Source organism: Lissotriton helveticus, chromosome 10 (genome assembly GCF_964261635.1).
Source record: "Lissotriton helveticus chromosome 10, aLisHel1.1, whole genome shotgun sequence".
Taxonomy (NCBI): domain Eukaryota; kingdom Metazoa; phylum Chordata; class Amphibia; order Caudata; family Salamandridae; genus Lissotriton; species Lissotriton helveticus.
The window spans coordinates 828,914,705-828,928,683 of record NC_136071.1 but is presented as its reverse complement, the minus strand read 5'-3'; the positions used below and the strand labels follow the sequence as shown (position 1 = coordinate 828,928,683).

Below are 13,979 nucleotides of genomic sequence, written 5' to 3'. Positions count from 1 at the left end.
CTCTTACACTCCTTAGGAATAGGCTATCCTTTGACATTGCCTTTTCTAAGGCAAGCATTCTCTTTTTAAAGAGCCTGGTAACAGGATCCTGTGGTGGTCGAGGCCTGGCTATGGTCTTCCCAGAAGTTAGATGTATAAAGAGCTTCCTCTGTAGCCCACCTAGGAGCACAAAAGATGGAAGAGGCTTACTTGATACTGATCCCAACATTGAGGTTGCTTTTGGCATCGAGGGTGTTAAGTCAATGCCTTAGGGCTTGCTTGTGGGTTTCTTGGGTCTTGGCTTGAAGCCTTTTGCTCTAGGTTTCTCCAGAGCTCTATTTTAACGAATGGTCCTAATAAATGCTGTGCAGGCAGAGCAAGTTGCTTCCAAGTGGAAAGACGGCAAACACAAATTACAGTCTAATTTTTGGCCCAACCAAAGGAATTTTGCATTACAATTAGTGCAGAACTGGAAGTGTGTGTTACCCCCACCATTTTCCAAATCATTTTCATATGGCTTAGTCTAACAGCAAAGTCCATCACCAACACCTGCGGGCTTGTTTGTTCCACGGCCAAGGTAGACATGAAGACACTGAAGAAGAGTTCTCTGATGCCCTTCTTTGAAAAATCATATGTCTGACATCAAACTATTTCTGGTGAACGTCCGAACAGCTGGTGAAACACACAATTTGAGGTGGTGTCTTTGTCCTGGTGTACTGTGGTTAAGGGAAGGCTCACAAGGTATCTTGAGACCAAAGATATCTTGAAACAAAAATAACTTTCAAAAATTGCAGAGCATGCAATCTACAGAAACAAATGGTACAAACATGTTTTTAAATCCACTGTATTTACAGACATGTTGTTCCTACACCTGAATTACAATTCCAGAAAGTTGTATATGGATGGCAAGGTGAGTCTTTGGAATATCACCTCCGCGAGGTGGCAGACTCGTGTTCATGTGCCTCACTTCAGCAAGCCACTACCAAGAATCGAACCCTTGACCAGCAGAACATCATCTGCTACATATATTGCCATACCACATCTGCAGCTATCCCACTACTACTTGTGAGAAACAAAAATGTTTATGTATAGGGATCTCCTAAAGGATATGTTCCTTCCTACACGGTCTTTCTTCAAAGTCCTTAGCCTGGTGGAAACCTGTGCTTGTCTAATGAGGTGTAACCATCATGCACCAGAGTGGTTGCAGGAATAATGCTATTAAATTCAGCTGGCCTTTCAAGGAAAAGATAAAGCACTTTTGTAAACATGCTTACCTTTCTAGTGTATGTCCCTTCCCAATGTGCCATACGAATCTAATTGCTTATGCACTTCAGTCGAAAAATATTGTTACTGAAGTGCATAAGCAGTTAAATGCCTCTTTGTGAAAAGGCAGTTCGGGCTTGACTGTTCCCATTGGAGCAGGGTCAAGGCTGATTTGCAGCAGGTGGGGCACATGCTCGCTGTGCCATTGGAATCAAGTTATAACTGGCTGATGAGCATATAATAAGGGCAAAACCAGTTCTGGGCTGGTTGTGTTTCTGTTCAGGGAGGATCTGGCCTGGCAGTTCAGGCTGGACAATTCCCACTGGAGCGGGAAGTCAAGGCTGATTTGCATGTGGCTGGGTCCAAGCCGAGGCGGCATGGTGGGCAATCAAAGATGGCTTAGGATGCGAACTCGAGCAATGACCAGTGGCTAAGATTAATTCAAGCATTCCAACCATCACTTGCATTTTGAGGCCACTTTGTGAAAAGGTGAAAAAGTCGATTTACAAAATGCAAGCCAGGCTTTTTGAGTGGCCAAGACGCCATGGTTAGCTGTATTTATACGAACACAGAAACATAATTTACAAATGCAATTCTGAATAACTACCACTTCAATCAAAAAAATGCCAAGTTGTAAAACAATACTCCCATGTTACTATTTCTCAGAACGAAAAGCAAATATAGCCATAACATTTCTACTAAAGGTAGCTCAAATGGATTATTTGAATTGAATTGTGAAATAGGTCCAACTGCCGAGCTTTCACTTGCTGCAATCTGTGGCAAATCTACACCTCCAAATTCTGCTTGTTGACTCAGTCTCCTATAGATTTGAGTATATCAAAATGAGCACAGTTGTGATAAGCAAAAATAACTTTTCTGTAAAGGGCAATGAAGCCAATGCTGCAGCAGAATGTGTTATATAAAAACGTATTAAGAAAGTATTTAGCTTCTCATTAGAGTGGAGTTTTAGCTCTTGGCAGAGGGGAATGAAGTTCCTCTATTGACCTAATGCATCCTGTCACTGCCTGCCTGGAGCCAATTTCTGCACACCAATGAAAATTGGATTACGAGTGTAGGATCCTGAAGGAGTGAGAAGGGCAGGGCAACTACTCGCAGGGGGCAGGTATGATATGTACTTGCTCTTCCAGCCCTTATCCTCAGACAGCCTCGTTGTGGGTGTCCTGGGCCTCTACCATCCGGTGCCTTGCTCCATCTAGCCACCACAGCAACAGACAACCCCAAAAATACCAATGGTCCACAGCCACCAGGGAAGTCTGTGCACACCCTTCTTTGCAGTCTATAGGCAAGGTAAACTTCATGTGTACATTTATTGGAAGGAAGGAGGTTTGGCTGCCAGAGGTGTGTGGATTTTAAGGGGATCCAGGGGGAAAGAAGAGCACACTTCATGATTCATTAAGAATGGATGCTGTGAGACCTTGCATAATACTGAGCAGATGCAAAAAGTGGGAAGCTTCTGAAACATGTAAGAATACCAAACAACTTATGAACATCCTCGACTTTCTCAACTCTTTCATAGAGCTGAACATATTTGACACCAAACTGCAAGTTTGACATTGTTTTGAGCAACCATTTTTCTATGACAGTATATGTTCTAAATAAATTTACCTTAGATTTGGCTGAGTCACTAGTAGCCGAGTCTGTAAAAAACACAAAACTTAGTAAAACTCCATTTCATAACACAAACATTAAGCAATACTACACACAATGCTAGATTTATGGAAAATACAAGCACAGACCAAAAGGTGAAAGCAAAAGAAAAAACAAAGTGGAAAGTCCGAGCTCACAAAGCCGCACCACAGAAAGCCACCGCCATGAAAGGATGCTGTGAATTGTAGGCAGAACCAGCTCAATGGCATGACAGAAATGGCAAAGGAGCCCTGTTCTTGTAAATAAAAACAAAAACACTTAAAATACTTTTTAGAGCTAATTATTTCACACAAAACAGACCCAAGACCTGCTATTACACTGTTGCTCTTCACTATCTTAATCAAATGCAGGTACAGTTCTTGTCCTATATCTGACCTGATTTCAAACACACCGTTTAGGGTATGCAGCCAAGCAGTAAATTTACCAAAATCAAAGCAACAACTACTTCAGAAAAAACTAAATCTGAACTGCTGTTCCGAGTTTTATCTATCTCAACATTTAATTAAATTTATTTTAAACTCCATTATTCGTATTGTATACACTATATGTGTTTAACAATCTGTATTACAATTACAACTAGCTGTGTTCCAAACTACGTAAGGGATATTATGAAATGAAAAATTAACACTATGGCTTTATTTTCAGGTAAATTGAGGTTTTACATATACAAAGTGGACTGCAAAGGGCTACGAAGTAATGATCAAATTGTGATTTGGCTTGCTATTGCTATTTTTATTTTATTGTTCACCAACAGAAGAGCAGAGCCCCATGCCACACCACTTTGACACATGGCTAATGCTTTATGACTAGAAAAACCGGTAGACCATACCATGCTATTACTCCTCGGTGTCTGCTTCAGAAATAACAAGAAACAGCAGAAAGACTTTAAGAAAGTAGCATTGATCTGTTCAAAATACTCGTAACAGAAAATTTACAGGACAGATCATTTACAAAAAGCGGGGGTTTCTGCAGACAAGGCAGCTACAATGAGGGCAACAGTCCTCTTTCTTCCTACAGTTCCAGCTGTCCATCATCGACATCACAGAATCCATTAGTGACATCACCGTATGATAGACTCCTCCCATTTCTCCTGTTTCAACATCAGCATAGCATGTTTCAGTGAGTGCTGCAAACACTTTACAAGTAAAGCAAGAACTAGAGACAAAAGAGCAACAGTTTTGGGCACATCATGCTGGGTTAGTGAAACAGTAGGTATGAAAAACAGTGCCACCAAACCCCGCAATCCTACTATTTAAACTGAGTGGGGAAGAGATACCCTGTTCAAAAACAAAGTGTTTAACATAACACACAAATCTAATATTTTGCATTTTAAATTCAAATTTTTAAAATGCTTTATAATTAATATGCATGCAGTACACAGCACGTTTTGCCGACAGAGTAAATACATTAGGAAGCTACATATTTCTATGTTTCATTATCTGAAAATAAAGAAAACTGTGATACAAAGAACATGCTTTGCACAAGTGATGCAAGGCTTAACTAAACATGTGACAGCCTTCAAGAGCAGCAGATAAATAATTTTCCATGTTCAAAAATGAAAAAAACATTTTTTTAAGCAAAAGATTGGTATGAAGGAAATAGATTGTAGTTCAAAGATTGTGTATACTGAACATGTTAATCTAGCCATCTGATTAACTGTCCAGGTAAGAATTACCTGATACGTCTCCAGGGGATATTCCAGTTCTTCCAATGTTGGTGAGTAAATGATCTATGTTTGGCACTGGCTGTGATTCTAAAGTGCTTTCCTCCTGTACAGTTGTCTACAGTTAATAAACAAAGATCTCATCATCTTTACCCAATCAAAGCACTATACATTGCAAAACATCACAAAACTATAGTCACCAGAAAAATTGCAAATCAGGGATTGGAAGGAATGATAACTCAGTTACATGATCCTCTTCAGCCCCCGACCTAGCAATCCTCTCCCCGAAAACTCTAGGAAATGTATAAAGCAAAACGTGTTTAATCAGTTGGTTAATACAAACTAAATTTCATCACTACTTCTAGAAGGAGTTTGTTTATTTATGACATGCGATACAACATTTAAATGTAGAGCAGATCATTTTGCTACACTGTACGTTCCAGACAATTTTAAAGTAATAGTTTAATTTTAAGGCAGGCAGAAATATGTCTCAACCTCCTCTATAAACTCACCATCTCCATTAATTTGTATTTGGGCTAAATGATGCATTTAAACCCCCCTATTGGAGATGTTGGCTTGAAACTGACAAGCCCAAAGGAACCATCTCTGCTACTGGCAGAACTTTACAAGCACCAGGAGGTGATCGGTGCCACTTTCAAATCCTTCAATAGGTGGGTCTTTGAGCCTCATCTGCACCATAGTTAACTAAAGGGGGAGTTAATCAAAATGGCTGGACACATTAGCACCAACCTGTGATGTCATTGATAATAAGTACATCACAATTTCATCTCCTGATCCAACAAGAGCAATATAGCATGCACATGCACCCTAACCTCCGTCTGATGACAGTCAATGCAGGCCTCCCCAAAACAAAAATAATTTAGGAAGATCAAAGAGTTTCCTAACCGTCTCCCTGGGTGACTTTCAAAATAAGGGGAGTAGTACACGAGAATTTCTTGGAAGGACAGACACAAACGCACGCATACACTCTAAGTTCACATTACATCCTCTTTCCTCTGCCCACCACAACATCTCCCATGGAGATCAGGGACCATATCACTTCTATTATTCAGAAACCCGTAGATCCTCAAGGGTTTCACACAATTGCCTGAGGGTTAGTGATCAGTTCCCAGGCAAGAAACAGAAGACACTTATTAATGCAAAGGCAAGGCTCTTCCAATGACAGAACTCATGAAAGTAATTTTTTAACACTTCAAAATAATCTTGGCAGGCTTGAATTCCCTTCGATACCGTAGATTAATTTTGCAACAAGGTGAAAAAGGAATCTCCCTATGCTATGGTCCCTAAAGCCCCTTTCTCCTACCATGCCCCCTTCTGCAGATTACACTGTAAACTTTATTATAGCTTTCCTGTAATTCTTAAGCAGGTTTCACAAACGTCTAAGTAACACCATCACACAACCTTCATTAATAATTAACTAGAGAGGATACAAACCTCCACAGTTAAGAAAATTAAACCACCAGGAAAAACTGTACAAAACACTCTAGAAATGTTTTTGCCCTATTGATCAAGAAACTAATTTCAAATTAGAATACAAGAGTGCTTTCGTTCCACAGAGAAATGGAAACAATACTTACAATTGGTTCTTCCGGCCCTTCTTCTGAGAAAAACCAGTCATACTAAGAAGAAAATAAACACCATTAACTTCTATAGCAAATACATGTAAATACAATGCAAGAACAATAGAGAACCATTCCATTACATACACTTGTATCTATTTGAATCTGTACAATTTAATGTGAAAAAAATACATTTGCTTTGAATCAGTAAAGTAGTTACATCCTTGACTTACGTGCTGTATTAGAGTTTCTACAATTTTATATTGATCAGGCATATGCGTGACCATGTGTGTCATGTTATCTTCTGATGTTCTCACAAGCGTTGGGCCAAATACTATTGCCAGGTTTCTTGGTTCCATCTATAACAAAAATAAATTACATTTTCAAACTAATAAATCTTGTGGTAAGTGCATACAACTGTTCTTCCATTTTTGTTCACGAAAAGGCAACCTTAAAAATATTGTTTGATAGATGTTGTAATGCTTTTCAGACAGACATCTAGATAACTAGAAATCATGTTGGCACCACTGAGTTAATACTGCCATGGTAGACCAAGAGTGATTATTTGTAGATCTTCAGATCATCACCATAGAACTACCTGGCAGGAGAAAGTTGAAAAACCCACAGAGAGGGAAAGATGGAAAGATGATAGACATGAAAAATACACAGGATCATAAGAAAATGTAACGTTAAAAGTAAGTTTGACACTTTTAGATCTTACTAATTATGAACATGTTGAGGACACTACTTTCTGACAGAGAATATAAAGAGATTAAATATTCCTATTCAAACTAACAGAGGACTCTTGAAATATTGTGGTACGAAACTCACAGAATCGAGATGTTAATATATGTCGCAAACTACGTTAATGTACAAATGGTGGAACGGCTTTAACTTCAGTGTGTGTAAAATGTGTCTTTTGTAGGTTCTTGGGGCGATGGTGCAAAATACACAAGGAGTGTCCTCCCTTTTCATGTTTGTGTTCCTTTCCTAAAGGGCATCACAATAATAATTAGGCAATATTAGACTACAAGGGATAAGCTTGTACACTGCATGTTATTTTCTCCTTACTAGACTTGTGCTTAAGACTACTGCAGAGAAGAAACTACTATTTTATAGGGCAGCTGCCATTTTAGAGGAATTGACATCAAGAGGGATGAAGGTTCAACCTCCAAAGTCAAGGATAGAGTAGATGGTTATCAAGCCCTTCAAGAAGATTTAGCTAATACTGTTCAAGACCAAAGGAGGTCTGAACTGAATGGAAAAAAAGAGGTCTTTGAAACCCAGCGTAGTAACGTGATGATTTTGCACGGAGGAAACAACATGTATAGAACAGGACAATTTACAGTTTCAAAGCGTGATAATTTGTGTTCAGGAACTGCTGTTGTGCGGACAAAGCGTGTTAAGAGCCATAGAAGCAATCAAATTGTACAAATTGGTTTCACAAGCTATCACATGAGACATCTTTGATTTCTTTAAAAGCAGAACTGATAACAGATTAGCATGTTGTGGTATACTTGCTTGATCTTGGAGTGCTCTAAATGTGCAATAATAGAGGCTGGAAGCAAAGAGCTGGTGAATCACTCACGATAAGTCCAGTAGTTATTAAAAGCTATGCATTAGCCACAACTGGGAAAAAAGCTATTACAGTACGACACTCCAGTGGCCCACATTAGCAGCAGTGAGTTCAGTTTCAAAGAAGCCTAAAGAATCTTCCGTAGCTCAAACTGTCAGAAATCTGGGTGTTACCACGGACGATACCCTATTGTTCACACCAAAAATTAATAAAGTGACATCTTGCTTTCGTCAACTTAAGATCCTGACAAAAATTTTGCTTTTTCTCCCTACTCTGGCCCATTTCCCCTTCAAGCACTGGCATGTTCCCAGTTGGACCACACCAATGGTTTACATCTTCGTCTACCAGCCTATCAATTTAATGTGCTTCCGATGGTGCAGAACTGGACTGCTCGTTTGCTACTCAATCCATGCCACATCCATATCTCAAAATCATTTCAGTTTGCTCAAAAGGCTTCTGGTGAAACATTCTGATTACAAGCCTTTTTTTAAAATTTGTTTGAAGGCTCTACACAAATCAGGACCTACAACAAACAAAGAAATGTTCACTCACTCCTCCCCCTCGAGACATTTACAATAATCCTCTGCTCATTTCTTCAAGGTTTCTAAGATAAAAGAAAATATTCACACCATGAAGGCATCTCCTTTGCATTTTAGTAGGCCACAAAGTGCAACACTCTTCCTTTTCATTAGCAGACAAAGTTGACCTCTTTTAGAAAACAACTTAGAAATTGGCTATTCTCGCAGTAGGTTGTGTAACTATTTGCTAATTTTTTGCTGGTGCCAGGACAACCGTTTAGTAATGGCTCAATTTAGAAATTCCATAAATGAATCCCCTGCCTTATACAGGTATTTGATGGATGTACATTCTTAGAGCGGTATTCTCAGAGGGTTAAAGGAAATTAGAATTAGGAGTAATGTTAAATTAAAAAAGTCCACGAATGGATTAGAGTGCTATACTAAGTAAGACTTAACAACCAATAACACGGTAAAACGTATTTATATAGGAGATTTGTAAAGTGCCGACATAAAACTCCGCAGCAATTACAGAGCACTGTGTTAGAAAAAATGTTCATCAAAAAAGTTGAAAGAAGACATCTCCAATAAAATAAGTTGAACGTTTTGAACACCATCAGACTTAGCTTGGGCAATTGGTGCCTATCTTAATGATTTTGATACCAAATGGCGATACATCCAATCACATGAATCAATCAATCAATCAAAGCATTTATATAGCGCACTACTCACCCAGAGGGTCTCAAGGCGCTGGGGGAGGGGGGTCCACTACTGCTCGAACAGCCAGGTCTAGAGTTGCTTCCTGAAGGCGAGGTGGTCCTGGGTCAGGCGGAGGTGGGTCGGGAGGGAGTTCCATGTCTTGGCGGCGAGGTAGGAGAAGGACCGTCCCCCTGTGGTGGCTCTTCGGATGCAGGGGACGGCGGCGAGGGTGTGGCCGGTCGATCGAAGCTGGCGTTTGGGAGCGTAGAAGTTGAGGCGGCTGTTGAGGTATCCTGGGCCTTGGTTGTGTAGGGCTTTGTGTGCGTGGGTGAGGAGTCGGAAGGTGATTCTCTTGTTGACCGGGAGCCAGTGCAGGTCTCTCAGGTGTCCGGAGATGTGGCTGCGACGGGGGATGTCCAGGATGAGACGTGCTGAGGCGTTCTGGATCCGCTGGAGTTTCTTCTGGAGCTTGGCGGTGGTTCCGGCGTAGAGGGAGTTGCCGTAGTCCAGGCGGCTGGTGACCAGGGCCTGGGTGACAGTCTTCCTGGACTCGGTGGGGATCCACCGGAAGATCTTACGTAGCATGCGCAGGATGTTGAAGCACGACGAGGAGACGGCGTTGACTTGTCTGGTCATGGAGAGGGAGGAGTCCAGGATGAAGCCTAGGTTGCGTGCGTGGTCAGTTGGTTTGGGTGCGCTGCCTAGGGCGGGGGGCCACCAGGAGTCGTCCCAGGCGGAGGGTGAGGATCCCAGGATGAGGACTTCCGTCTTGTCCGAGTTCAGTTTCAGGCGGCTGTTCTTCATCCATTCGGATACCTCTTTCATCCCTTCGTGAAGGTTGGCTCTGGCGGTGGCGGGGTCGTTGGTGAGGGAGAGAATCAGCTGGGTGTCGTCGGCGTAGGAGATGATGTTGAGGTTGTGCTGGCGTACGATGTCTGCGAGGGGGCTCATGTAGACGTTGAAGAGGGTTGGACTGAGCGAGGAGCCTTGAGGAACGCCGCAGATGACTTCGGTGGCTTCAGATCTGAACGGGGTGAGGCGGACTCTCTGTGTCCTTCCTGCGAGGAAGGAGATGATCCACTCCAGTGCCTTCTCCTGGATTCCGACGTTGCTGAGTCGCTGCACTAGTGTACGGTGGCAGACAGTGTCAAAGGCCGCGGAGAGGTCTAGGAGGATGAGGGCTGCTGTTTCTCCGCTGTCGAGCAGTGATCGGATGTCATCGGTGGCTGCGATCAGGGCGGTCTCGGTGCTGTGGTTGGCCCGGAAGCCGGACTGCGAGAGGTCGAGGGATCCGTTTGTCTCGAGGAAGGCGGCCAGCTGCTTGTTGACGGTCTTCTCGACGACTTTAGCAGGGAATGGGAGCAGCGAGATGGGGCGGTAGTTCTTGAGGTCGGTGGGGTCAGCTGATGGTTTCTTTAGTAGAGCGCTGAGTTCGGCGTGCTTCCAGCTCTCCGGGAAGGTGGCGGTGTCGAAGAAGGTGTTGATGATGTCCCGCAGGTGGGGTGCGATGACAGCGTCGGCCTTGTTTAAGATGTGGTGAGGGCAGGGGTCGGTAGGAGATCCGGAGTGGATGGAGTTCATCGTGCGGACGGTGTCTTCGGTGCTGATCGGGGTCCAGGCGCGGAGGGTGGTGGTGGGGGGCGGTGGTTCAGTCGTGGCGTGCGTCGGTTGAGTGCTGAAGCTGTTGTGTATGTCCGCGATCTTGTTGTGGAAGTAGGAGGCCAGGGAGTTGCAGAGGTCTTGCGAAGGGGTGAGGTCGTTGTTTCCGGCGTTGGGGTTGGAGAGCTCTTTAACGATGTTGAAGAGTTCCTTGCTGTTGTGTGCGTTGTTGTCCAGTCGTTCCTTGAATGCGGTTTTCTTGGTGGCGTGGATGAGTTGGTGGTGTTTTCGGGTGGCGAGCTTGAGGGCAGTCATGTTGTCCGGTGTTGGGTCTCTGCGCCATGTTCTCTCGAGGGCTCGGCAGTTCTTCTTGGAGCTTTTGAGTTCGTCGGTGAACCATGGGGCTTTCTTGCTACCGGGTCTGCTAGGCGGGGTCTTCAGAGGGGCGAGGTTGTCTGCGCAGTTGCTGATCCACTTCGCTAGGTTGGTGGCCGCCTGGCTTGGGTTCGTTGCGCTGGTGGGTGGGTTCTTGCTCAGGGAAGTCGCGAGCTGGTCGGCTGTGATCTTGTTCCAGCTTCTGCGTGCAGCCTGTTGCTGGCGGTGGTGGATCGTGGTCCTTCTGAAGCTGAAGTGGACGCAGCTGTGGTCCGTCCAGTTGAGTCCGGTGGCGTGGCTGAAGGCGATGTCCTTGCAGGATGAGAAGACGGGGTCAAGTGTGTGTCCGGCGTAGTGGGTGGGGGTGTTAACCAGTTGCTTGAGTCCGAGGTTGGCGAGATTGTCCAGCAGGGTGGTGGTGTTGCGGTCGTTGTTGTTCTCCAGGTGAAAGTTGAGGTCCCCGAGGAGGATGAAGTCGGCGGAGAGGAGGGCGTGCGGGCTGATGACGCCGGCGATGTCTTCGCTGAATTGTGTGCGTGGTCCCGGGGGTCTGTAGATGAGGGTGCCTCTGAGGGTGGTCTTGGGGTTGATGTGGACCTGGAAGTGCAGGTGCTCGGCGGGTGCGAGGGTGTCGTCGGTGTTGGTCGTGACGCGGATGGTGTTCCTGTGGATGATGGCGATGCCTCCTCCGGTCTGGTTGATGCGGTCCCTTCGGATGATCTTGTAGCCGTCTGGGATGGCGATGGCGATGTCGGGTGCTGAAGAGGCATTCATCCAGGTTTCCGTGAGGAAGGCGACGTCTGGTGCGGTTGTGTCGAGCAGGTTCCAGAGCTCGATGGCGTGTCTGTGGATGGAGCGGGTGTTGAGCAGGATGCATTTCAGGTGGCTGCTGCTGTTGCTCGTCTTGGTCTTGCTTGGTGCAGGAGTATTGCTGGTCCGGATGCAGGTGAACTTGCAGACGTTGCAGCAGAAGGGTCCGTGGGTGCGTCTCGGGGTGGCTCGGTAGCATCCTGGGATTCGTCCGGTGTTGAGTGCGTTGAGGGTGGCGGCGTCGTACGTCCGGCGGGTGGGCTGGGGTCTGCGGGGGCCAGGGGTCCTGGCGCTGGGCGCGGTCCAGGCACGGACGGGCGCAGACGGGCTTACCTTTGGCACACCTTCGGCGCTCAATCGGTGCTCCCGCTGCGCGCGTCCGCTGCGCGTTCGCTCTGGGGGCGTCATAAGAAGGGGGACGAGAGGGCGGGTCAGCTGGGCGGCGGGAGCGGCTCGGCCAATGGGCCGGTGGTGGGCGGGGCCTGTGGCGAGCTGCGGCGGGAAACTGGCAAGCGGGCGGCTCTGCTGAGGCTGGGCCGCTCGGGGGGACTGCGGCAAAAAAAGGCGGCAAGGCTGGCAAGGCTGGCAGGCAGGAGCAGGAGGCGGCAGGAGGAGCGAGGGGGTGACCAGGCCTGGTGAGAGGCGCAGTGGTCACTCCCGAGCACTCCTTGCTGTCCCCTTAAGAAGGGGGACGAGAGGGCGGGTCAGCTGGGCAGCGGGAGCGGCTCGGCCAATGGGCCGGTGGTGGGTGGGCCTGTGGCAAGCTGCGGCGGGAAACTGGCGAGCGGGCGGCTCTGCTGAGGCTGGGCCGCTCGGGGGACTGCGGCGAAAAAAGGCGGCAAGGCTGGCAGGCAGGAGCAGGAGGCGGCAGGAGGAGCGAGGAGGTGACCAGGCCTGGTGAGAGGCAAAAACGTATTTGCCTTAAAAGGTGTCTACTTGTGTACAATGACTATTTGCTTGCATGTGCACGTCAGTCTTAACACGTGCGTTACTCTCCTTCTCATGTATGCAACTAATCATTAACATCTTGCAGACCACAACCGAAGCTAGCAAATGTGGATTACTTTTACATTACTTCATTCCTGCCAGTGACATATACATACACATATAGAGAGGTGGGAGAGTGGGAGAGGAGATGTAGAACAGATACCCTTGCCACACTCAGTGGTTCAGATGTGATATAAAACAAGGGCCTGGGGGGTTTTAAAAGCAAAATAATGATGTAAATAATACTGTTAAATTTTAGAAGGATAAAAAATCCTTTGATTTGTTTAAAAAAAATATATGTTAAACCACATTACAGTTATGGTTCTCTGCAAGATGCCATTGACAATGGGTACCCATTGCAATGAGAATATTCAGGTTACCTAACCTGTAATGAACAGAATGTTGATTAAACTAAGGACAACGGTAAAGTAGTGCAGAGTGGTTTAGAACTCTGATTACGATGAAAAAACCCATATCTATCAGGGACGTTTGAAATATTTTTCACATTTCACGTGGCCCCTGTGAAGTATGGGTTTGTATACACCTACATTACGCGCAATAAAAGCACCTATATATGATGGATGTGTGAAAAGGTAATACAACGTTAATTCGAAACACAGCTGCCTACCTTGTTTTTCTCAGAATTTTCTGCCACCGTCTTTAGATGTGTAGAAAGAAACTTTAGTGTTTCATAATGATGCTCTGGTAAGTCGTAGATCTGTAACAAAAACAAATAAAAGGTTTTTCTAAAGACAGACTAAAAAGGGTTCCATGACATCCTCAAAATGTCAAATGTATTGAATTCTAACGAGCAACTAATATTCTTCCAGTAGTATAGAACTTTTGAAAAAGTAAATGATAAATGCGATTTTTTTAAATGTATTTTGCAACATTAAAAAATACACATGGCTAGAAAATAGTACAGATGTATTCAAAATCCTTCACAGCTACCATGATGAAAAATGTCTAACCCAAATATTATAAAGAAGGGAACTGATGGAATAGAAAGGAACACTTACCAATCTTTTTAGTGCTTTGAGTCTTTCAACTGGATCCTCTGTTCGGTTGGCTTCAATGAAGTCTGCATATTTATCTTTTTGGCAAAAAAAAAAAAATTTAAGAATCCAATTTAAGCAATAGGGGCAAACAATATTCTATGAAAGTTAACAAAAACAAAGCTTTGCTTGCAGACTTGGGAAGAAAATCGTCAGTCGGTGAGTAAGGATAGGGCGGTGCTCTTTGGTGTGGGAATTCTGTCGACATAG

General features: G+C 44.8%; 1 protein-coding gene across 2 annotated transcripts in view; it reads right to left on the bottom strand.

Moving 5' to 3' along the window:
• ARHGAP21 (Rho GTPase activating protein 21) overlaps window positions 1-13,979 on the bottom strand; it is a 545,637-nt gene that overhangs the window by 13,783 nt on the left and 517,875 nt on the right. For both annotated transcript variants that reach the window (XM_078663440.1, XM_078663441.1), the window contains 6 exons: window positions 13,734-13,807; window positions 13,343-13,432; window positions 6,387-6,512; window positions 6,172-6,213; window positions 4,586-4,691; window positions 2,869-2,900 (listed from right to left, as the gene is read on the bottom strand). In XM_078663440.1, coding sequence (XP_078519566.1) covers window positions 2,869-2,900; window positions 4,586-4,691; window positions 6,172-6,213; window positions 6,387-6,512; window positions 13,343-13,432; window positions 13,734-13,807 — 470 coding nt within the window. The remainder of the gene's footprint in view (window positions 1-2,868; window positions 2,901-4,585; window positions 4,692-6,171; window positions 6,214-6,386; window positions 6,513-13,342; window positions 13,433-13,733; window positions 13,808-13,979) is intronic.